We start from the raw sequence: 25593 nt of genomic DNA, 5'->3' as shown, positions 1-25593 counted from the left end.
AAACTATCATATGACCCGGCAATTCCACTACTGGGCATATACCCTGAGAAAACCATAATTGAAAAAGTCACATGGACCCTAATTCTCACTGCAGCACTATTTACAATAACCAGGACTTGGAAGCAACCTAGATGTCCACTGAGAGATGAATGGATAAAGAAGCTGTGGTACAAATTGTCCACAATATGCAATATATGTTGTATAAAATATTACCAAGCCATAAAAAGGAATGAATTTGGGTCAGTTCAAATGAGATGAACCTAGAGAGCATGTTATACAGAGTGAAGTAAGTCAGAGAAAAACAAAAATAGTATCTTAATGCATATATATATATGAAATCTAGAAGACTGGCACAGATGGTCCTATTTGCAGAGCAGGAATAGAGATGCAGATGTGGAGGACGGTCTTGTGGACACAGAGGGGAAGGAGAGGGTGGGACAAATTTAGAGAGTAGCATTGATGTTTATACACTACTATGTGTAAAACAGATAGCTAGTGGGAGGCTGCTCCATGACACAGGGGGCCCAGTCTGCTGCTCTGCGATGACCTAGAGGGATGGCATGGGGGCGAGGATGGGAGGGAAGACATATATATACATTTATACCTGATTCTTGTTGAAGTACAGCAGAAACCAGTGCAACATTGTAAAGCAATTATCCTCCAGTTAAAAAATTTTTTTTAAAAAGTTGACTCACATTGCAACAGACAAGGAAAATATATCAACTCTATCTTGTCAGTTACTATCTCTGCAAAATGTTGCTCTACTGCTATACACATATATGTACTAGAGTTGCAAAATGGCAAACTGTCACAGTTTTCCTGGGACTGAAAGATTTCCTGGGACTCTCAGTACTAAAACTGGGTTAGTCCTAGGCAAACCAGGACAGTTGGTCACTCTAGCATACACACCTAATGTTTTATATTTTGTAAGTGTAATGTATTATGTATTAATTATACACATATTTTTCTCTGAATAACGTGCATGATAATTTTACTGTGCTATAATAAGATGATGCCCTCAGTAACCATCCTGGTCAGTGACTCTTTGCCAATGCGCTAGACTAAGTCAGCATGCTGATATTTCTTTTTAGATATTTTAATCTCAGTTTCACACATTTCTTACTTCCTCCTTTTCTTGACGCTGTGTATTCTATAATTCACTAAATGCTATTAGCGTAAAGAAAAATTTAGCCAGCTTCCTGAAATTTGTGAAATGTATTTTGTACATGTAGTCTATCAGTATTTTGAAGGAATAAAGTACCTGGTCTTCTTTATTAAAAAGAAAAATTGCTCCACTGTATCAGGATTAGATTAAGTGGTCAACCAATAGTGGCCTGAAGAAGATAAAAGTGTATGTGTATTTTGTGTTTTTTTCCTAAAAGAAGTGCAGGGACAGGCAGCCTAGGGCTGTCAAGACAGGTTCATAATATTAAAGACCTAAGCTTATTCTATATTGTTGTGCTAAATCTGAGATGTTTGCTGAAATTCTAGCCATTTCTACCATATTGCAATCAATCAGATAGAGGAAGAGATAGGGAAGCACATTCAATATTTCACCATCAGCCAGAATTTAGTCATTTGACCACAGCTAGTTTTGCACTTGATACTGGAAAATAGAAACTTTACTCCAAGTGGCCATACATACCATTAAAAAATCAGAATTCTGTTTCTTAGGTAAAAGAGGGGAAACAGAGGGGACAATTGGAAGTCTTTAGAATACTTATTCAGATTGGGTGTAGATGAAATTTCTACTTTTGTAACCCAGTGGTTGCTTTATTCTTTTCCAGTTTGTTTCTTCTCTGCCTTCAACATGTTATTCCTGTTAAAAATGTAAAAGTTCCCTTACATTTAACTTTATCAGCATATGAGTTTGCATACCTCTTGGCTGGCATCATTTAGGGTCTCTTGAACAGTTGTAATACATGATCCAATGTGGAAAGGAATTGAAAGCATGCCTAACTCTCTGCTGAAGGTTTGGTCAAGTATTTCCTCCTCTAGCATTTGGAGTCATATCAGTTCAGTTCAGTCACTCAATCGTGTCCGATTCTTTGCGACCCCATAAATCGCAGCACGCCAGGCCTCCCTGTCCATCACCAACTCCCGGAGTCCACCCAAATCCATGTCCATCGAGTCAGTGATGCCATCCAGCCATCTCATCCTCTGCCATCTCCTTCTCCTCCTGCCCCCAATTCTTCCCAGCATTAGGGTCTTTTCCAATGAGTTAACTCTTCACATGAGGTGGCCAAAGTACTGGAGTTTCAGCTTCAGCATCAGTCCTTCCAATGAACACCCAGGACTGATCTCCTTTAGGATGGACTGGTTGGGTCTCCTAGCAGTCCAAGGGACTCTCAAGAGTCTTCTCCAACACCATATATAGACAGTGGCTAATCAGGGACTTGCATATGACCATTGTGCCTGAAGTCTTGAAATATGTAATTTCCAAGGGTCTGAGACTGACCTGTGACCACAAACTTGGGAATGATTTCCTTTGAGACATTTCAACCTGGTTTTGTGAGTCTCATGAGAAGGGTGAAGCTATACAGATACCTTGAATATCTTCAAAGATTCCTGGATTTATAGTATTTCACTGCTGAAAGATACTACATGTTTAACCCCCTCCTTTTACTGAGAAATTCCAGAGTTCAGTAACCTAAGGTCTAGGCTGTTGTTTAGTTTCTAAGTCATGTCCAGCTCCTTTGCGACCCCATAGACTATATAGCCCTCCACACTGCTCTGTCCATGGGATTTCCCAGGCATGAATACTGGAGTGGGTTGCCATTCTGCAGGGGATCGTCTTCTGCATTGGCAGGCAGATTCCCTACCACTGAGCCCCCAGAGAAGCCCAGGGACCAGGCTAGTTCATTAAAAAATGTGGTTTGATAATTGCTATTGGTTCTCTTCTCCAAACCTCATGAACAGGAAATGACTTGTGGTTGTTCAGGCCCTATCTTTAGGCAGACACATCATCACCAGGGTTCTACTATGTTCCCTACTGATGTTCAGAAGTGGCTTTGAGATGTTGCACAATCAGCCCTTGCATGGCCTCCACAGGAGGAGAACATTAGTGTGGTAGGGAGTCACCTCCCCATCTACAGGATGACGGGCTTTGACTGTCCTCTCCTTTATGCATAAGTAAGAGAATGGGATATGTGTTAAGGGCAGAAGTCACTGTTTCTTTCCCACATTTTTAGATCTCCCTTATGATAGTCCCGAGAGTCCCAGGTGGCTCAGTGGTAAAGAATCCACCTGCCAAAGCAGGAAACTCAGGTTCAGTCCCTGAGTGGGGAAGATCCCTTGGAGAAGGAAGTAGCAGTCTACTCCAGTATTCTTGCCTGGGAAATCTCATGGACAGAGGAACCTGGTGGGCTACAGTGCTGGGGTCACAAGAGTCAGTCAAGCTTAGCGACTAAATAACAACCACAATAACAACCCTAAGTCATCTCCTGCAGGCATCATGTGAATCTGAGAACTTTGATAATTCATACTTTTTTTCAATGCATACATGGGCCAGAAAGTTGTGTATGTTCACAGCATTATCAAATTGAAAGGAATCATTTCTTCAATTCCTTGATTTCTCAGTTGAGAAAACTAAAACCCAGAGAGATGAACTGACTTAGCTAAGATCATCTTTCTTGCTTATGACTTATAGAAAGCCAATGCTTAAAACAATTCTATAGTTTGTTTCTAACAATATTGTTGTTGTTTAGTCACTAAGTTGTGTCCAACTCTTTTGTGACCCCATGAACTGTAGCCCGCCAGGCTCCTCAGTCCATGGGATTTCCCAGGCAAGAATATTGCAGTGGGTTACCATTTCCTTCTCCAGGGGATCTTCCAACCCAGGAATCAAACCCAAGTCTCCTGCATTGTAGGCATATTCTTTACCACTGAGCCACCAGGGAAACTCCTTTAACAATACTAACCATTACTATTTACATAGTAGATTAGCATCTGAAAACTAGTGTTTGCTTTAGATAAAAAAAATGAGAAGTGTGGATTTGCTCCCAGACATTTTAAATATATACTTAGATGACATGGACTAGTTTTATAAAATATTTTATTTACAGTAGAACTTTACAAAAATAGTCTTAATAAAATTAATACAAAACCATTTTACAATATAACTTATATAACTATCTCCTCAAAAAATGACATTTGATTATAACACATAAACTACATGTGTATTTGTTAAGTCACATTGTAGTATAAATATGTTTTATCATCATTTTTTCATAATAAGGCATATACCAATGAACAATGGACAACAAATTTTATTTTGTTATTCTTCCAATGTAAAATTCATCTCTGGCCAAAATGAAATTAACCAAAGAAAAGTAAAACAATTGTCCTTCTGTTCATTCATACATTCCTTTTTAATTATTGGAGAGTTTATCTGACAAAGACACAGCATTAATCTGAAAGCACCATGGCATAAAATCTAGTGACAATATCCCCAAAAGCCTTTTCCAATGTCTCCCTTTCAACTGTTTACTCAGTATTTTGCCAAGATAAATAAAGATTGATCTCAACCCTCTCCTTCATTAGTCTCAAGTGTTCTTAATATGCATTCAGGTTTTTAGACCTTCCCAACTGGCATATGTTTAAAATGCGAGTTTATTTCTTTGGCTTCAAGTAGAGTTTCACAGCCCTTAAGAAACATACTGTGCTCCCCCGTGGGGCTGAATCTCTGTGACTCCCCACCCAACCACATTGCCCCGGATGTGACAGGACTCTGCCCCTCCGGCCCCTCTTATCTCTTCGTTGCTGAGAACACTATCCCAGATATTGAAGCCTGTGAGTCTGCCAGAAAAGGCTAATGCTTCATCAAAGCCACCACCCACGCAGCACCCGTTCTTTTCTTGCCCAATCTGCAGGATTCCTCCCTCAGGAACCACGTGACCCGTGGCCATATCGACAGTGGTGGCCACCAAGTCACCGTTCACCCACAAGGTCATGTGCCCTTTCTTGGAATTCCAGGTGCCGCACAGATGGGTCCACGTTCCTAGGGAAATCACAGCATCAGCGACCAGTCTGTTTTCCTCTCCACCCACCACAAGCGTTATGGACTGATAGCTGAGGTACAGCTGGATCTCATATGGATTCCTCTTTGTGCCATAGGAAAACAGGACTGTTTTGTTTAATACTTCTGTGGCTTTGACCCAAATGCAGGCACTGAAAGTCTCAAGTTTCATAGGTGTCACCGGATGCACGCTTGCAAAAATCTTCTTGGAACGCATGGGGAATAAAATGGCTGTTTCACAACCTAGAGTGGCAAGAAAGTAAGAATATGAGAGAAAATACAAATTCATTTTGAAATGATTCTGGCAGTTAGGTATTTTAGGATGGACCTTTTAATGACTACAACTGAAAACTATATGCAGCAATATGTTATGACTTGAGGGGCCCAAGGGTAATCTGTATAGTGCAAGGAAAACAGGAATAAGAAAATCCAACTGTCTCGTTAAGGGAAGCATTTAAATGGAAAAGAATTCTTGGCACACAGAGAAATAGTGAAACTGGGTTCGAACTTGGGCACTTGGGCACCTGATGCTAAGCGCTGACTCACTGGAAAAGACCCTGATGCTGGGAAAGGTTGAGGACAGGAGGAGAAGGGAGTGACAGAGGATGAGATGGTTGGATAGCATCATTGACTCAATGGACATGAGTTTGAGCAAACTCCGGGAGATAGTGAAGGACAGGGAAGCCCAGCGTGCTGCAGTCCATGGGGTCGCAAAGAGTTGGACATGACTTAACAACTGAACAACAACAACAATTCTGGCTGCAGGAGCCACAACCCTAACCAGCACACTGCACTGCCTCTTAGTGGTAGGAGAACCCCTGGGTTTGGCTAAAAGAACTGGAATTCAGTTTGTTTTACTACTAGCAAGCAGTGTAGCTTTTGATGAGCCCCACAATCTCTCTAGGCTTGATAGTTATCTGTCAAAGGCTCTTCCCTTCTCCTCCTAAATTCTGCAAGTCTGTAAGCAACAAATATGTAACATTTGAGAAGAGCTTTGTGGACCAAGAGTAAGAGAGTGAAGTTGCTCAGTCATGTCCACTCTTTGCGATCCCATGGACTGTAGCCTACCAGGCTCCTCCGTCCACGGAATTTTCCAGGCAAGAGTAGTGGAGTGGGTTGTCATTTCCTTCTCCAGGAGATCTTCCTGACCCAGGGATTGAACCCAGGTCTCCCGCATTGCAGGCAGACACTTCACCCTCTGAGCCACCAGGGAATACTTTGTAGACCAAAGATATGCTTAAAAATTCTCACTTTGTCCAAATGCTTACAAGTACTATGTAAGCCCTAACTGAAAATCTTTAAGGAAGAGTGAATTCTTCTGAGGAGCCGGATGGAGGACATATTTCCACTAATACACACTTAGAAGGAGACTTTCAAACTTGAGGGGTGGGAGCTCCCACCTCTGTCCATCTCCAGGTAACATGGCCAGTCAGGGAGCTGTAGATGCTGGAGTGAAGACCTTTCAGGTGTCTCTGGGAAATAATATGCTAAAAGCTTTAACAAGTGAGCTCTGCTTTGTGCTGAACTCAAATATATACATATAAAAGACCAATTAAAGAATTTTTTAAAAATCTAAGTTAGGCCTTGGAGAAGGAAATGGCAACCCAGTCCAGTATATTCTTGCCTGGGAAATCCCATGGACAGAGAAGCCTGGTGGTCTACAGTCCATGGGGTCGCAAAAGAGTTGGACATGACTTAGCGACTAAACAACAACAAAAATTAGGGCTAAGTGTTCACTTTATAACAACCTTTTAAAGAAGATTTACCATAAGATAGCTTTAAAATGCAAATTCCCAGAGCATTTGAAGACTAAGTGGTAAATAAGACTTGCAGGAACCAAATGTCCATGTGAAGTGTGGTAAACTAAGTTAACCATCTACAAGTGGCTGAGAGGTGGGCTCCAACCCGAAAAAATTAAGCAGATGGACCTTATCCTTTTGAAATAGTCAAAGAAGATATTGAGGTTCAGAAATTCCTATACATCACACTAAAGCACAAAATTGGTCCTGCCATACTTTGGTATTAACTTTTTCCCTGAATAATTTGAATTTCTAAAGATTTTTTAAAATTAATTTTTAATGAGGCATTGATTCTTTTTGAAAATGAAATTGGTAGATTCATACTTTTCTAGCTGTTATTTAAGTCAAACAAAGATCATGGAACAAAAGATCACCATATGCTTGGGCATTTTAGATACTGTCTAATGTTTCAGTAAAACAGTGTTCAGAGAGAGCGCCTACTGCAATCTAATTAACTGATTTCCTGTTTAAATAAGCCCAGGCAGTCAGGATTGCATTCCAAAGCCTTCCTTGATCGCCTCTCAGAGACCCAGCTTCCCCTCTAGGCTGCACTGGTTATGTAAGTTCAATGAGTAGAACTGCATGTTGGCAAGTTTTTTCTGTGGCTTCTTTTGGGGGTCGGTGGTTGAGACTCTTGATGTGTCTTTAAAATGTCAGAAACTCTCTCATGAAATGGCTTTTAACTAATAGGTTTTTTCTGATTATATTATCAAAGACCAAACAAAATTAAAACCAGGTTCTTAAGAGGCTGACAACAGAATGATTAGGAATCCCTTAGGAGCCAAGCTGCCAGGAAGCCGGGAGAGGAAAAATCAAAGCATGTGGGTAAATGCATGAAAGGATGTAATAAGAATTAACACTTCTGAATTCAGAAATACATCCTTCTTCTGCTCTAACTAGTATGCAGAGTAGAGCTGAAAGTTAGCATAACTCTTCAGTTTTCCCAGTACATGATATGTACAGTGATTTTACATGGCTTGCAAAAGACAAGAAATTTCATCCATTAAAACTGCCAGAGAATTATAGTTTGTCCTGTCACCTACACTAAGGATCTATTGTATGTTTATTTTATGATTTCCCCCCCTCTGAAGCCCTACCTAATATTAAAAAAAAAAAAAAAAAAAAAAACACAACATACTCTGTACTGATAAACAGTCCTCAATTATTTAGCCAAGATGTATTTTGGTATGGTTTCTGCAATTTTAAATGAAATATGCTCTCAAATATGCTTGATTCTGCCTCCAACCCCATATAGTAAGAGTTGCTTTATTGGACATAAAGAAGGGATGGTTTGTAATTGTTTTCTGTTCATAAGTTGCTTATGAACAGGGAAGAGTGTATTTTTATATTTTCTTACCTAGGACACGGATTTTCTAATATAACCCACAAAAGATTGTTATAGCACCATTTCTTAGAAATTCTGACTTATAAAGGAGTGTTCTTCACTCCAAACCTTCTCTATATTTCCTTGAGGCATCTTTAAAATGTATTATTTTGGGCCCACATATGTTTGGAAGTTCACTAGTATCACATGGGACTTTGACAGGTTGCATCTGGTTTGAACTACCTGTCTTCTGTTTGACCCTGATCCTCCACATCCCCGGAGGTACTGCCTGGATGCCAACTAGCTCCTACATCTGACTGTCCCACTGTGGACCCCTCAGCTGCTGGTTTATTCCAAACTTCACTCTTGGAGCTCACTCTGGAGCTCATTTCACAGACCCTGGGGGCTCAGGGTGGGGGCCTTGGGAGATCAGATTCAACCTCAAGTCTCTTGTTTGGAACTGATAGGGAGAAGGGGCCAGCCCAGAGACTGGAAAACGTTCCTAAAAATTAGGCTGAGTCCGGAAATAGCGCGGGGAACCAGAGCTCCCTTAAAGAGAGAGAGAGGCAGGCTAAAATTAGAAGAAGTGGAAATCCCTAACGGAGGGACGCTGGACATTGAGAGCGGTCACCCTTATAACTGGCCAATAGAGTTCCTCTAACGCCTGGTCGGATCAAGTGTCAGTCTGGAGGCCCTTGAGGTCTATTTCAAGACTGTGGTGGTTCCCTACACAGCTATCTTCTGGGTTCCTCGGGACTGAACACTGACTACTTTTGAAAGCAATTTTCCCGCCCTTTATGGTGTATTCTGAGCTCTGTGGCCGCGCATGCTGAAACAGAAGGGTGTGAGCCGATGTGTTTCCTCCCACTAAAGCCTCCCCTTAGAGGCTTGGTTGGCTGACTCGGTTTCCCGCAAGCCGCGCTTTGAGAACGAAGCCGCGCAGGGGTCCCCACCGGTTTCCGCGTCCTTACCTGCCGGCAGCCAGCGGCTGGCTGCCCAGCCTTGCACAGCTCGGAGGTCGGCCCGCGTCCGCCGCAGCTCCTCCAGCACGGTGCCCAGGGTCCGCCACGCCTCCTCCTGCGGCCGCCGCGCCCCGGCCTCTTCCAGGCGAGCCAGCCGGCGGCCCGCATCATGGCTCGCCTGCAACAGCTCGTCCAGCGCCCGGGCCAGCTTGGCCTCGGCGGGGGCCTCCGGCGCGCACGGCCTCTGCAGGCTGCCCGCCAGCCGGCCCAGCTCGGCCCGCAGCTTCTGCAGCTCGCCCCGGATCACGTCGTCGGTGGCCTGCAGCAGCATGCCCTCCCGCATCTGCGAGTTCTCCAGCATGACGAAGAGCTTGTCCCACTCGGAGTTCTCACGACTGCAGTCGCACGGCGTGGCTAGAGCGGGGAACATAAACGCATTACCGACCTGACCCTCCCTCGGGTGTTCTTTGTAAAATGCCGAGCTACCTCGATGGTCGCCAAGTGACAGCCCGTCCCCAGTACCCCCTTCCCTTTAAGAAAACCTGCAAAAACCTTGCAAGTTTATAAGTTGAACTCGATGAAATTGCCGTTCATGGAGCTCAAAGCAGGCGAATACCGGCAATTTCATACAATTTGACCCGTTATGTATCTGAGAGAAGTAACTTTTTGAAACCTCCTTGCCTAACGTGCTTTTCTCTTTTGCAAAACTCTTTTTTGCTGTTGTTGTTGTTTATTGCATTGGCAACAAAATATATGTATAATACTTAGACCTAAGGAGGTAGATATGTAGTTAAGGGTTAGCAGAGAAACAGTTAAAATGAACTTACGGTCCTCAGTGGGATGGAGTCCATTGTCTATTTCGTTGTCCAAATTCACATACATGAGCTCATAATCATCTGAGTTCTCCGCCGACACCGCAGACCAGAGAGCGCAGAACAGAATCACGGGGAGATGCATGGCCGCAGAGACAAGTTCTTCCCACCGCCGAGAGGGGACGAGCCAAGAGGCTCTCAGAGTGCAGAAGGAGCAGAGGAGAGCGCGAGTGAGAGGCAGGAGCTGAGCGCCCTTAATAAATGCTGGGGAAAGTCTGAATGGGGATGAATGAGTAATGCTAGTGGCACTGCCTTAACGGGAGTTCCCCAGATTTTGGGGGGGGGAGGAGGCTGGGGGAGGGAGGGGGAAGGAGATGTGGGCGACGTTGCACAATAGTAAACCGCAAAGGTTTACAGTACAGTCAGATTAATTGGAGGAGGGTCAGAGGGGAAAGAACGGGGAGACCAGACTGTCTCCCTCTGGGGATTAGCTGTTGTAACTTGAATTGGTAGTACTGAAGGATGAGAGGGACATAGAGATTTAGGGGAATAGATTCAGCAGGCATAGAGGTGTGAAAACAAGAGCATCATCCCAGCATTTTGTGTGCGCTCTCATTATTTCACAACCCTTTATGCATAGAAAACATTTTTTCACTTTTTTGTGTGTGCAGTTTTATAGGTCTAAGATGTGAAAGTTACTTTCTGATTTCAAGATAAACCAACACAGTAAGAATTTGTGTGATTCTAGAAGCCAAATCCATTCCAAGTCCTTCCATCTTTAATCCTTCTGGAGTTACAGCTATACTTTTATAAACATACTTTTTAATGAGAAACACAGCAAAACTAGTAAACCTAAAATAAGGAGGAGTTGGGGGAAAGGAATAAACTGATGTTTTAGGTGTTTCTTTCTTTCTTTTTTTTTTTTTTATTAGTTGGAGGCTAATTACTTCACAACATTTCAGTGGGTGTTGTCATACATTGATATGAATCAGCCATAGATTTACACGTATTCCCCATCCCGATCCCCTCTCCCACCTCCCTCTCCACCCGATTCCTCTGGGTCTTCCCAGTGCACCAGTGTTTCTTTTCATAATCTATTATGATGATATCTTATTTCACTAGGTTCAGAGTCAAAGATCATGTTTTTAAAGTAAATTTAGGGATTCCTGCTTCTGCCAGTATATGGAGGTCTCTGTAAGCTGAAAACTCTGCTGAAAAAAAAAAAAAAACTAGAAATGTGTTAACATTCGAATAATAATTTAAAACTTTAAATGTACAAATAAGTTCCCAATAAAGTAAGGACAATATCCAGAGGCCAAAATATGCTAAGTTGCTTCAGTCCTGTCCAACTCTTGGTGACCCTTTGTGAGCTGCAGCCCCGCTAGTCTCCTCTGTCCGTGGAATTTCCCAGGCAAGAATACTGGAGTGAGTTGCCATGCCCTCTCCAGGAGATCATCCTGACCCAGGGATCGAACCCACATCTCTTATGTCTCTTTCATTGGCAGGCGGGTTCTTTACCACTAATGCCATCTGCCCAAAGAGAGGGAACCAAAAACTGGCCAGTGAGCCCATGAGCTGAATCTAGAGCTCCCCTACACCGTGCCCGCCCCACTCACACACCAGGGGAGGTGAACGGGGAAGAGATGGTATCAGTTCTGTGTTAACCAAGTGTTAAGGACCACGAGGCTTAGGTCAGGGTGGCGAGTTACTTACTAGATTTCAATAGATATAGCCCCAGTCCTTACCCTAGCACAGGAAAGTGAGAAGTAAGCCTGTCTCTGTTTGACTGAACTCTACAAAGTCCCTAAGAGTTTGTGACTTTGGGCCTGCCCTTATACATGTTTGAGAGGCATATGTGTACTATGTGCCATAGTAAAAATAAATTCATAGTAAAAAATATTTAAACATAGGAGGAAACAATCTACCATAAATGAGAACCAGCAGAAACCAAAAGAGATTGGACACCCCTCCCTCAAGAATTTCATTTATTTAAAATATCAGCTCGAAATTGGAAAATAAGTGTATTTAAAATGATTTAAGATCTGCAAGAAAGAACTGGAAACCTGAAAAAAGAAAAAGACGCTGTCAAAAGAAGAAGAATAGGCCTACTATTTAAAAAATCTAATATAACTGAGTTAAAAAATTAATTGAAATTTTTAAGAAATTAAAGGAATGGCAAAGCTGAAGAGAATATTAAGGAACTGGAAGAATGATCTAAGAAAATAATTCTAAAATCCTTTCATTGTTCAGGATAATTTTTCTTTGTTAGTTCAAATATGTTTATCTTTCAAAGGACAGCCAAAATCAAAAGGAAATAAAATGACCAAATAGAGGGAATAGAGTGAATTAAAAAAAAAAACTTGAGCTGTCCAATAGGAAGTAGTAAAGAAGGGAAGAAAAGCACAGACAAAGCAAGATAAATAAAAAGCGCATGTGGCAGCGGTTTAGTTGCTAAGTCATGTCAGACTCTTGCGACCCCACGGACTGTAGCGCACCAGGCTTCTCTGCCCATGGGATTCTCCAGGCAGGAATACTGTAGTAGATTGCCATTTCTTTCTCCAAAAAGCACCTGTAATGTAAAAATAAATCCAAATATACCTAATACTGTAAATATTAATCACTAAATATTAATGAAACAAGCATTCCAGTTAAGAGACAAAAGTTGTCAGGAGTATTTTTTAAGTCCAGCTGTACGTCACTTATAAGAGTCACACATAAAACACAAGAATCTAGAAATCTTGAAAACAAAATATTTAAAGGTGGTGAGAGAATATACCAAACAAGGGCTATTCAAAAAGCTAGTATAGCATTAATATTAGACAAAAATAGACTTTAAGGCAAAGAGAGTAATGAAATTATGATGAAATAAATACTTTGCCAGGAAGATACCTCAGAACTATCTAGTAACATCGTTTCAAAAAAATATGCCAATATTGACAGACTTTTTAGGAAAAATTGGTAAATCCATAGTCATAAAGGCAGATTTTCATAAAGGCAGATTTTCACATACTTCTTATAACTGATAAGTCCATTTCTATCATAATTGATCATTCAAATGCTAAAAATGCAAAAGGATAGAGAAATGTATATAATTTAAAATTTGATATAATAAAATGTATAGAACATTGCCCAGGAAGTTTGATAAGCAAGTTCTACCATGCAAGGAACACATAATTCCCATTTTATATTAACCGCCTCTGAGAATGGAGTGTGCAGGAGTGCACTAAATTCTTTTTATATGTCTAGTAAGGGTGATACTAAAAAAAGACAAGTCAATACAAGAAAGGAAAACGGGAGGTCAGTCTCAAATATAGATGCAGAAGCTCTAAATGAAGTATTAGCCAAAGAAATCCAGTAACACATGCTTTAAAATACATCATAACCAAGTTGAGTATATTCCAAGAGTGCAAGACCAATTAAACATTAGAATACTCATTCACTTACTACAGTAACAATTTAAAAGAGAAATCATATGGTCATATGGGCAGATGCAGAAAAGTCAATTAATAAAATTTAATATTCATTCATGTTCAAACTTGGAAAAAGACAGGAACTTAAACTGAATATAAATACCAAGAATATGTAGAAACATATACATACACTATGATGAGTCCTTAGAAGCATACTCTTTAAAAACAGGAATTAGAAAATGTTATCAGGACCTGGTTCTATTCATCAAAGTGTTGGAGGTCCCAGCTGGTAAAGTGGGGCAATAAGAGAAACTTAAAGAATATTACAAAGTTGTTACTTATTATAATTTGATTGTTTTTCTACAGAAAATCTTGAGACCCCCATTAATAAAAAAAAAGAACTAAACACGTTTTGCTGGATGAAGGATCAGTGTACAAAAATTTATTGATTTCTTAATATAGCAGATAAATAGAAAACATCTTTAAAAAACCAAAAACTTCCATTTACAGTAGCAACAACAACTATGGAATACTTAGGAATCAATTAAATAAAAGATAGACAAGGCACAGCTAATATCACACATTTTTAAAGATATAAGAAAATTACATAGAAGAATATATCATGTTCTTGAATGAGAAGACTCAGTTGCACAGAAATGTCAGTTATCCCAAATTAGTCTATATATTCAATGTGAAAAATAATCCTAACTTAGCTTTACAAGGAAGTTGACAAACTAATGGTAAAATTTATGTATAGTAGTGTGTAGTAGCCAAGAGGAATTTGAAGCCGAAAATGAAGAAATAAGAGGAATCTGAAGCAGAAGATGAAGAAATTTGCCTTGTGAGGTATAAGGACTTATTATAAATTGTAATTAAGAAAATGTATAAAGGGCTTCTCAGGTGGCGCTAGTGGTAAAGAATCCACCTGCCAATGCAGGAGACATAAGAGACGTAGGTTTGATCCCTGGGTCAGGAAGATCCCCTGGAGGAGCAAATGGCAATCCACTCCGGCATTCTTGCCTGGAGAATCCCATGGATGGAGGAGCCTGACGGGCTGCAGTCTATAGGGTCATAATGAATCAGACATGACTGAAGTGACTTAGCATACATAATTGGTGAAGGTGAGATAAATAACCAGACCCATATACATGGGAAATTTTACATATGAAAGAAGTATTACAATTACAAATCAGAAGGGAAACAGTTGGTCACTGAATACATTGATCTGGGACAACTGTTTATATACACATACACATAAATAAATTTATAATTAGATCCCTTCCTTATATACACAAAAAAATAAAATCCAGATGGATTAAAGACATAAAACAAAATCATTAGGAGAGAATATAGTAGAATATTTTTATGAACATGGGTAGGGAAAGATTTCTCAATTAAAAAATTTATAAACCATAAAATAAATTTAAAAACCAACTCCATTAGGATTACAACTTTAAAACTGACAGACCAAAAGTTAGTGTCCAGAATAAATAAGGAACTTCTACAAATCAGTGCTTCCCTGACAGCTCAGTTGGTAAAGAGTCCACCTGCAATGCGGGAGACCCCGGTTCGATTCCTGGGTTGGGAAGATCTGCTGGAGAAGGGACAGGCTACCCTCGCCAGTATTCTTGCCTGGAGAATTCCATGGACTGTATAGCCCATGGGATTGCAAAGAGTCAGACATGACTGAGTGACTTTCACAAATCAGTGAGAAAACACAGACATCTTGATTGAAAACAGGCAAAGGAAATGAAAGGCTAAATCATGGCAGAGCAACATAAAAAGGTTGTTCAGCCTCAGAAGTAACTAAAGAAATGAAAATTAGAACAAAAAATGAGGTAACATTTTTATACCCGTCAGGTTGGCAAAAACTGGTGTCTGCCAAGACTAAATGTTGGCAACAGAAACATTCATGCTTCTGACAGGTACGTAAATTGCTATAATCATGGTGGCAGGCAGAATAATGACCCCTCCCAACGTTGTCCACATCTTAATTCCCGCAACCTGCGAACACGATGTGTTTCATTGCATCGAAGATAAAATTAGGTTATCATATAAGGAGAAAATCCTAGATTATCCAGATGGACCTAATGTTATCACAAGGGTGCTTAAGTCAAAGAAAGGCAGAAGAGAGAATCAGAGGAAGAGGTGTAGTGATGGAAGCAGGGTCAGAGAATGGTGTGTAGCTAACTTTGAAGATGAAGGAAGGAGACCCCAAAGCAAAGAATGCTGGTGGTCTCTAGAAGCCAGAAAAGCCAAGAAACAGATTCCTTCCTACAACCTCCAAGAAGGAACCCAGCCCTTCCAAGACCTGGATTTTTGCCCAGTGAGACTCATGCTAGACTTCTGTATTACAGAAATATAAGATAATAAATTTGTATTATTCTGGGCCACAAGTTTATGTCAGTTTCTTATGGCAGCTATAGAAAACTACTACAACCATTTTGAGAAGAAATTTTGGAACATCTAGAAACTTAACTCCCAGGGACAAACCCACTGCTTTACTACTTAATTATGTGGTCCAGTGACCATCAACATCACCTGAGAACTTGTTAGAAATTCCAATTCTCAAACTCTACCTTCAGTCTACTGAATCAGTATCTGTGTGCTTTAACAAGTCACTCAGGTCATTTTTAAAGCACATTAAGCTCAATATCAATACCCAAGGGAGTATCTCCCACTTATGCATAAAGAAATATGTATAAAAATTGTAGCACTACTGGTGAAAGCAAATTATAATAACAATAAAAAATCTTCCAACCATAGTGTGTGAATAAATTTTTGCATATTTATACAGTGAAATACCATACAGCTATGAGAATAAATGCTAGAGAGTGTCCTGGATATAAAACTTTAATATAGAGATTTCCCTGGTGGTTCCAGTGGCTAAGACACCGTGTTCCCTATGTGGGAAACCTGGGTTCATCCCTGGTTAGGGAACTATTAATAGATCCCACATGCTACAGCTAAAACCTGGCATAGCTAAATAAACAAACATTAAAATAAAACTTCAACATAATATTGGATGGAAAAAATATGTTGCATAAAGATATGTACAAAATATTACTACTGATACAAAATTTTAAAACTTGCAAAGAACACTATAAATGCTTATTGTTATATATTGTTATATATATGCATGCTATTAAAGTGTAAAGTCATTCACAAAGATGGTAAATACCAACTTCAAGATAGTAGTTGCCTCTGGGAATAATAGGAAGTAAATGGGATGAGAAGCAATTATGGTACAAGGTTGAGTTTTGATAAAGTTAGTTGGTAGGCACACCAGTGGTCCTTGTATTTTTGCCTATATTTGTCTAATGACTTGAAATGTTTCATAATGAAGAAGAATATATTAATTTATGAATGAAATCAATAGGGTTTCTATACCAAAGTGTTTTCATCAGTTTTAAAAAACACCCTTATTTAATTTTGTATTATTTGAACAAAATTCAAGTCCGCTAAAAATGACTAATCTAGGTTCCCCCCCCCCAAGGAATCTGAGGACCTTTAATGAGTATGTATCCTGTCTTCAGTTCCAGTGACAGTCCCATTTATTGTAACTTTTTGCAGCAGTTAATCAGTATGTCTACATAGCTAAGTTCTATGAGTTAATGTGCCTTGTATAGATTGGACGTGATATTGACAATTCCTGATCTCTTAAGAAAAAGCTCTTAGTAAAATAAACAGAAAACAAAATAAAACAATGTTTTTCACATTTTAAAAAATCTGAATATTTCCAATATTTTGGGCTCTGTGGTTATATGATTAAAATCTGTTTGAGACCAGTCTATGAGCCATATGTGGAAAAAGCAATTCTCATTATTTACCATCACCCTGATACCTTCACTTTGATCCAGAATCACCCTTTCATTAAATTTTGTCATAGATATTCAGAAAATTCTGGTCTTCTTTTCTTAATCCTCATATCCAAATGTCCCCACCATTTAATAAGGGTTTACAAATGTGTAATCACTGCTCTCTTGATTCTTTCTGTGTATAACTTCTATATAAAGAGCCAAATTTAAAATAAATAGAGGCAAGAAAATTCTTGTTCAAGAAATCCCTAGAAATAAGTTCTGAGACGTTTAAGTACTTGAGGGGATTTTTCAAAAAACTCCATAGCATAAGTGATAGGCAGATGTTTCCCATATGTTGTTTGCAGATGAGTCCCATAGCTTAAGTCATTTTTTTCTTCTTTAGGTTTTGCCATTTTAAACCCAGTTGTCTATACAAATCTTTGAGGCAAATCACATGTGACAAACAAGCTGAGTCTAAACTTCCCTTGATATAGTGCAGAAATTGAGGATCTGAATTTGGATTGCTACTTTTCTAACTATTCATAAAAATAAGGCATAGCTTCCATATGTCAGTTGTCTAAATCAGGCCTCCATATCTCTCAGGAACATGAATACATTCCTCTGCACTATTTTTTTTTTTTTTTTCGGTTCAGTTTCATTTAGATCCATGCTTATAGCACTGCTCAGTTTTTATTTAAACAGCATCCAAATGCTGTTTCTCAACAGGAATTCTTTATCGGAACTTTCCTCCACAAGGGTGTGGTCTGGTTACTGTCAAATTCTCTTTTCCCCAGGGTGCATTACTCAGGAAAAATTTTTGTTAGATAATAATGCTGATCATATCATAAAATATTCCCTTTTACCGAACCTGTTTAATACTTTAGTGATTTTTCAGAATAAGGCACCATGTTATTTTGAGCAGAGGATTTGGCCATCAGCCTGTGCTGTTTAATATGTGAGGAAGTGCAAAATTTATTACATTGATAATAACATTATTTCTATGGCTCATGGACTGAAAAGTCATCATTCTTGTTATTGTTCCTTCAACAGGTAACACCATGTTGTTGAGGGTTTTACCTGCTGTGTATGAGAAGCAGCCTCAACCAATTAACAGACACCTCACAGAACTCCTAGGCTTGATGTCTCGACTGGAACAACCAGAACAGTACCATCTTCTACGGCTTTTGCATGTAGCTGCAAAGAGGAAGCAACTGGAGGTAAAAATTATATTATGTACAGCATGATCCACACAGAAAGGTTGCTGCTGCAAGCTGTGTGTTATACCAGGATTCGTGACCTCCAGAGGAGAGGCTTTTGGTCTGGGGTCAGAGATGAGACTTGACTACTTGGAGCTTTTTCTGCAGCAAAGTTTTATTAAAGTATAACAGAGATAGGGAAAGCTTCTGACATAGATATCAGAAGGGGACAGAAAGAGTGACCCCTTGCTAGTTTTTAGCAAGGTGTTTTATGTCTGTTACAAAGCTATTAATTGGATAAGAGAGACACTCAAGGCTGAGAGTATGCATTTTTGAGATAGGATGGCAGGAGGTGCATCATAAAACAATTGACATTAATACTGGTTTGTTGAGCCCGTTCTCAGCCCAAGGTTTGAGAAAAGAAAAAAAGTAGGGGGAACCCTTTTGAAGAAAGGCAGATTCCAAAGCCAATACATAGTTTCCTTAACATAGCTTAAGAAAAACATTTCTATCAGGAAAACGTATTGGTTAGCTCAAGGCAGAACCAGGTGTCCTCAACACAGAATTAAAAGAAGCCTCTTTTAATTTTGTGTAAAGAAGGAAAAAAACAACTGCCACTTGCAGTTTATTTCCTCCCGCCTGTTACCCTCTCATCACAGCTGGGCCTATTTAGATGCCAGTGTCATCTGGAAACACCCTCACAGGCACACTGAGAATGATGTTTGATCAGATATCTGGGTTCCCTCTGACCCAGTGAAGCTGACCCACAAAATTAACCACCACAGGTCCAGTAACACAAACACATTGAGTGTGCAAATCTGTAGTCACTGCGGAACAGCTTTCATGAAAGTCCAGTGTGGTCATGCAGTCCTTGGGATCTACAGTTTCTCAGCTGGGCCCCTGGGGAAGACCTGCACCTGTCTTCACGTATGGGGAAATCAGCCTGTCATGAGAGCGAAAGCTCACCTTCCAGACAGCAAATTAATTATTCTCTGAGTGTGTGCCAGGCCTCTTCTGACCCTTTGTGACCCGGTGGACTAAAGCCTGCCAGGCTCCTCTCGTCCATGGGATTCTCCAGGCAAGAATACTTGGGTTGTCATTGGGAAGGTAGTAGGTTGCTATTCCCTTCTTAAGGAGATCTTCATGTCCCAGGGATCGAACCCAGATCTCCTGCATTGCAGGCAAATTCTTTACCATCTGAGCCGCCTGGGAAGCCCACTAGCACCATGATAATTAGGTTGCACGTGACTATCAGCAACCAAACACCCAACCCATGCTGGTTTAGACAATAGAAGGAATGTATTAGTGCATGCAACGGGGAAAAACCTGCAGATGAGACTTGATTAGGGGCTCAAGTATATGAGCAGAACAGCTTCTCCATCTCCATTTCTCAGATTTTTGGTTTCTCAATGTTGGCTTCCATATTCTGTAGGTTTTCTCCTTGTGGGATCTGGATGGGAGTCGGGGTTCCCTAAGCCGTATGCTTCTCCCTCCATGACTCCTGAAACATCCAAACCAAAATCCTGAGAGTCTTTGTTTCAGACCCTTGCTCTATCCCTGGAACTTCTCCTGAACCCTGAAGATACTCAGATAGAAACTAGAGGCTACTGGGAAGGGGGAAGTGGAAGTGGATTCTAGCGGGCACGAGCACATGTACACAGGACAGATTAATGCTAAGATAAAGGATGAGCACATGTACACAGGACAGATTAATGCTAAGATCAAGGATGTATCAGTTACGGCTGCGTCTTTGCTTCATTTTCATGTTAATATCAATAGCCACCACTCAAAAAGCAACACCAAGGTGAAAACTGGAACACTTGAATTCAATGTCAAAATTCAAAGAAAGGCAGACAAGGTTGATTATATGTGTAATTAACCACAATAGACTGTAAGCTCCTTGTGGTAAGGCATGATTTCTTCTTTTCCTCTGTATCCCACATCTTGTTACAGTGTCTGATAGGACTCAATAAAGATTCGTTAAACTAAATGGAATTAAAGAGGGTGCTAAGTGCTCTACAAAAGACAGAAACAGATTTTTAAGAAAAGGAGGGTGAGAGAGAAAAAAAAAAAAAAGGTTGGGAGGACTTCCCTAGCAGTCCAGTGGTTAAGACTTGGCACTCCTAATAAGGTGGCATGGGTTCGATCCCTAGTCTAGGAACTAGGATCCCACATGCCTTGGGCCCAGCCTCCCAAACAAAGGTATAAACAGAGATGGGGTGGCAGTAAGTTCTGCCTTAGGGGAAAATAGGTGCCATGAAGACCCACAGAGGGAGTAGCTTCAGGCCAGACCTTGAAGTTTTGTGTCAGGTTGAGGAGAGAGGCAGATGGCCTTTAAGAAGTGAGGACTGGGCTGGGAGACCTGGATATGAGAGGGCAGGCTTGGGCCCCATCCCCAGAGGTTTCAGTTCAGTAGTTCTAGGATGGGGTCCCCAATTCTGCTCGTTTACAAGTTCCCTGGCGACGCTGCCCCTGCTGCTTCAGTGACCACGCTTAGAGCAGTCAGGCTAGAGGTCAGACAGAGGACTGAGCGCCTCTCTGTTACCTGGTACACTTTTTCACTTTTGCCCTGAGAACAATATATTGTAGTTATTTTTTCCATGTCTTTCTCTCCCAGTGCGCCTTAAACTCCTTGAAGAGTGCAGCATCTGAGTCTGCATATTTGTATGAATGCCCTACCATAGTGCCGGGCACATAGTAGGGCTTCAATAAAGTGTTGTTGAATTTGGAAATGAAAAATGAACAAAAGAGATCAAAGAAAGTAAAGACCATGAAAATAAGTAAAAGGATGTGTGTGGTCTTCAAAGAGAGAAAGTGACTCAACAGGGTCAGGATCTAGGGACTTAAAGGAAATTGGAGATAGGAATTGACCTTGGCTTTGGTAGCTGGAGACCCACTAGTGACTCATGAGAGGCAGTGGGCTATAGGGGTGAAATGGGGAGTGGAAGGCCTCTATTATGGATTGTGTGTGGAAGGGAAGTGTAGGAAATGCCTGCATGGGTGTTGGAGTTTAGAGGAAATAAGGAGGGTTTAAAAATATCCAGTAAGAATAAAGCAATTGAAATTGTGGCAGAAAATGTTAGATAGAACAAGCTAGAGGTAGTGTGGGAGTGAATTCCAAGCACAGATGGAGAAACGAATTTCAGAAAGGATTAAGGACAGAAAGGATGGAAAAAGCTACAGCAGAGTCTGGGCAGGGAGTGGAGTTAAGGGATCACTAGACCACGCAAAAGAAAGCTCAGAGTGAGGGGGACACAGACAGGGTGGTGTATTCGTTTCCTGTGCTGCTGTAACATTACCACAAATGTAGTGGTTTTTTTTTAGATTTTCAGATATTTTTCTTTTTTTTTGTATTTTTTTTTCATTTATTTTTATTAGTTGGAGGCTAATTACTTTACAATATTGTAGTGGTTTTTTCCATACACTGATATGAATCAGCCATGGATTTACATGTGTTCCCCATCCCGATCCTCCTCCCCCTTCCCTCCCCACCCCATGCCTTTGGGTCTTCCCAGTGCGCCAGCCCCGAGCACTTGTCTCATGCATCCAACCTGGGCTGGTGATCTGTTTCACCCTAGATAATATACATGTTTCAATGCTGTTCTCTCAGAACATCCCACCCTCGCCTTCTCCCACAGAGTCCAAAATTCTGTTCTGTACATCTGTGTCTCTTTTTCTGTTTTGCATATAGGGTTATCGTTACCATCTTTCTAAATTCCATATATATGCGTTAGTATACTGTATTGGTCTTTATCTTTCTGGCTTACTTCACTCTGTATAATGGGCTCCAGTTTCAGCCATCTCATTAGAACTGATTCAAATGAATTCTTTTTGATGGCCGAGTAATATTCCGTTGTGTATATGTACCATAGCTTCCTTATCCATTCGTCTGCTGATGGGCATCTAGGTTGCTTCCATGTCCTGGCAATTATAAACAGTGCTGTGATGAACATTGGGTGCACATGTCTCTTTCAGATCTGGTTTCCTCAGTGTGTATGCCCAGAAGTGGGATTGCTGGGTCATATGGCAGTTCTATTTCCAGTTTTTTAAGAAATCTCCACACTGTTCTCCATAGTGGCTGTACTAGTTTGCATTTCCACCAACAGTGTAAGAGGGTTCCCTTTTCTCCACACCCTCTCCATCATTTATTGCTTGTAGACTTTTGGATAGCAGCAAATGTAGTGGTTTAAAACAACACAAATTTGTTACCTTACAGTTCTGGAAGTCAGAAGTCTAAAATGGGTCCGCAGGCTTGCGTTCCTGCCGGAGAATCTAGAGAAGAGTGTTTCCTTGAGCTTTCCAGCTCCAAGAGGCTGGCTCACGGCCTGCATCACTCTCAGCTCTGCTTTTCCATCATGTTTTCCCTGACTCCGACTCTCCTTCTTTCCTTTGCCGAGGCCCTGTGATTACATTGGGACCACCCAGATGATCCAAGATTATCTTGCCATGGCAAGACCCTTAACTTAGTCACATTTACAAAGTCCCTTTTTCACAGGTTCCGGGGATTAGAATGTGGACATCTTTGGGAAGTCGTTATTCTGCCTACCACAGATAGAGACTGGGGGCCAGGTGATGTGGGGAATAGAGAAAGGTGACTCATAGGCAGGACCTGGTTTCAGAAAGGAGACAGCTGGGTATGCCATTTTATCTGCAGCCTGAAAGCAAAAGCTAAACAAACACAGTTTGTGGAAGGGCAGGTTCAATACAAGTTCAAGGAGGATCTGCAGAGAATAAGCTAATTCAACTGATTTCCCATGGGATAAAGGCGGTAAATGAAACCAGGAGGAGGCTCACTTATAGGAAGGGCCTTGGTGTCACCTGATCTGAAAAGGTAAGGTCCAAGAGTGATGGTGGCACCTTGTGTGGCTTTCAGAGAGGTCCCAGCAGACCACTGGTTACAGGCTCTCTATGGCTGTCCAGAGACTTGGGAAAGGGCTTAGGAAGCTATTTAAAACTAGGCCCCTGACTGTTGCTTGGCCTCCTGTGTTGTTCAGTCACTCAGTCATGTCCGACTCTTTGCTACCTCACAGACTGCAGCACGCCAGGCTTCCCTGTCCTTCACCATCTCTCTGAGTTTGCTGAAACTCATGTCTATTGAGTCAATGATGCCATCCAACCATCTCATCCTCTGTCACCCCCTTCTCCTCTTGCCCTCAATCTTTGCCAGCATCAGGGTCTCTTTAACCCTTAGGCCTCGAACAACTATCCAGTCTCAGGGATCACAGGTGGGCATTCTCTATCAGGCACTGAGTTTTTACGTACATGTGATGTTCTCCACCTAGAGTGATCTTCCCTAACCAGCACCACCCTTTGTGAGCTGACAATTGCTTACATGTGGCTTTCTTGCCAGCAAAACTCTCTGACTCTTTTCTTACCCCCAATCCCTGACACAGCACATTTCACGCTGCCACGAATTTGTCTCTGCTGTTCTCTTTCCCTCTGGACCACCTTGAAAGTGAAAGTGAAAGTCGCTCATTTGTGTCCAGCTCTTTGCCATGGAATTCTCCAGGCCAGAATACTAGAATACTGGAGCAGGTAGCCGTTCCCTTCTCCAGAGAATCTTCCCAACCCAGGGATCTAACCCAGGTCTCCCATACTGCAGGCGGATTCTTTACCAGCTGAGCCCTCAGGGAAGCCCAAGAATACTGGAGTGGGTAGCCTATCCCTTCTCCAGCAGGTCTTCCTGACCCAGGAATTGAACCAGGGTCTCCTGCACTGCAGATGGGTTCTTTACCAGCTGAGCTACCAGGGAACCACCTTGTCTGTGATACAGATGCTTGACACATGAGGACTACCTTGTCCGTTACTGTGTCCCCAGTGTCTGGCATAATATCTGGCACAGGGAAGTCACCCTGTGAATATTTCTTAATGCAGATGAGATAGTATTAGTGCCTAAATTTGCAGAGGATTTATCATTCACAAAGGATTTTTGTTTTAACATCTAATATCTCACTTAATGCTACCAATAACTCAATAATGTGTTTTTTTCCATTTTACAGTAGTCAGAATGGATGCTCTGTTGTAAATGGAGTGTAACCTTTAAAATTATATAAACATTAAAATGAATTAACCAGTTAAAGATAGAGGGGGAAACTGGATGCTTTGAGAGGTTATCCTGCCCCCATCATACCAGTAGTAAGTGGTAAGTGACAGTACTGGACTGGTCCAGCTCTCTGACTCCCAGCCCCCTCCTCTCTCACTCTGGGGGAGTCGCTGAGCAGCCTCCACTTCAGAAGGCCACAGGGGCATGTTCCCAGGTTCCAGGAGGCAGGGGAGGGTGGACAGGGGACACCAGTAGTGGTCAAGCTCATGTTAAGTATCAGGCACTTGTGTAGATGTTTCACAGGCACCATCTCCCTTGTTCCCTACAACAGCCTTTCATTTCGTACACAAAGAAGTTGACATTTGGAGAGCTTAAGAACAGGGCAGGTACCAGGGAGTGACTCGGTGAGGTGGCTTTTCGTGTGCCTCCCTCATCTTTATCTGGCCCTCCCATCTTCAGATGGGCAGTGTCTGTGTCTTCAACAGGCCATTACAGTCACACTGCCCTGCCCCTAAGGCTGCCATTTACAGAATATCTGGGGCTGACACTAGTTAGGGAGCTTTCACAAAGCCATACAGGTCAGGATGAGATACATCATCAATCCAGTCTAGTTCCAGCCAATGAGATCTATCATGGGTGCTGAGTGTGGATCCTGGAATGAAGAGGCCAAGGGTTAGGAAGCACTCACAGTGAAGTGAAGGGACACCACCAGGACCAGATCCTAGCTGGTGGGAGGGAGGGGTTGACAGGGCACTGACCAACCCTTTGTTTCCATCAGCCCTTCTCTTCCTGTTAAAGCGGTCCTGCCCCTCCCCACCCCGGCCCCTTGCCTCCTTCAGCTCTTTGTCAGCTAGCACTTGATTGCTGAGATACACAGGTAGTGAGCTAGAGAAATCCCAGGTAAACCCTCCTCTCTCTCATGTTCCTTAATTAGACAGCAGGCAAAGGGGACAGGAGGGATACAGAAAAAGGTCGACTGAGAGGAAAATGAAATCAGGGCAACAGTCACATATACAGACTGAGGCTTTCCATGTACATCTAGTTCATTCAATTTCAAATGAAATGAGAAGTTAAATGAGGAGGATTTCCACCTTGTGAAATGAGGATTAAAAGGGGGCTTTTCTTTCTGCATGAAAGCTGTGTCAGCGTTCTGTAACTTGGAGATGCCTGAGCAGGTTCTCAATGAAGGCAAAGTGCAGGAATGTTTCTTCTTTTCTTGAATGCACTCCT

General features: G+C 41.5%; 2 protein-coding genes across 3 annotated transcripts in view; one reads left to right on the top strand and one right to left on the bottom strand.

Annotated features, from left to right (window-relative positions):
• The window catches only part of VEPH1 (ventricular zone expressed PH domain containing 1), a 248514-nt gene that overhangs the window by 70835 nt on the left and 152086 nt on the right, over positions 1-25593 (top strand). For both annotated transcript variants that reach the window (XM_061167858.1, XM_061167857.1), the window contains exon 4: positions 18175-18341. In XM_061167858.1, the coding sequence (XP_061023841.1) occupies positions 18175-18341 (167 nt within the window). The remainder of the gene's footprint in view (positions 1-18174; positions 18342-25593) is intronic.
• On the bottom strand, positions 4038-10153 carry PTX3 (pentraxin 3). The gene is made up of 3 exons (XM_061168204.1): positions 9930-10153; positions 9112-9516; positions 4038-5260 (listed from the first exon to the last, which is right to left on the bottom strand). The coding sequence occupies exons 1-3, from the start codon at positions 10057-10059 to the stop codon at positions 4647-4649; spliced, it is 1149 nt and encodes a 382-aa protein (XP_061024187.1). The 5' UTR covers positions 10060-10153; the 3' UTR covers positions 4038-4646.

The sequence above is a fragment of the Dama dama genome, chromosome 19, assembly GCF_033118175.1.
Source record: "Dama dama isolate Ldn47 chromosome 19, ASM3311817v1, whole genome shotgun sequence".
Lineage (NCBI taxonomy): Eukaryota > Metazoa > Chordata > Mammalia > Artiodactyla > Cervidae > Dama > Dama dama.
The sequence above is the reverse complement of the archived record's forward strand: the minus strand, read 5'-3'. Positions and strand labels throughout refer to the sequence as shown.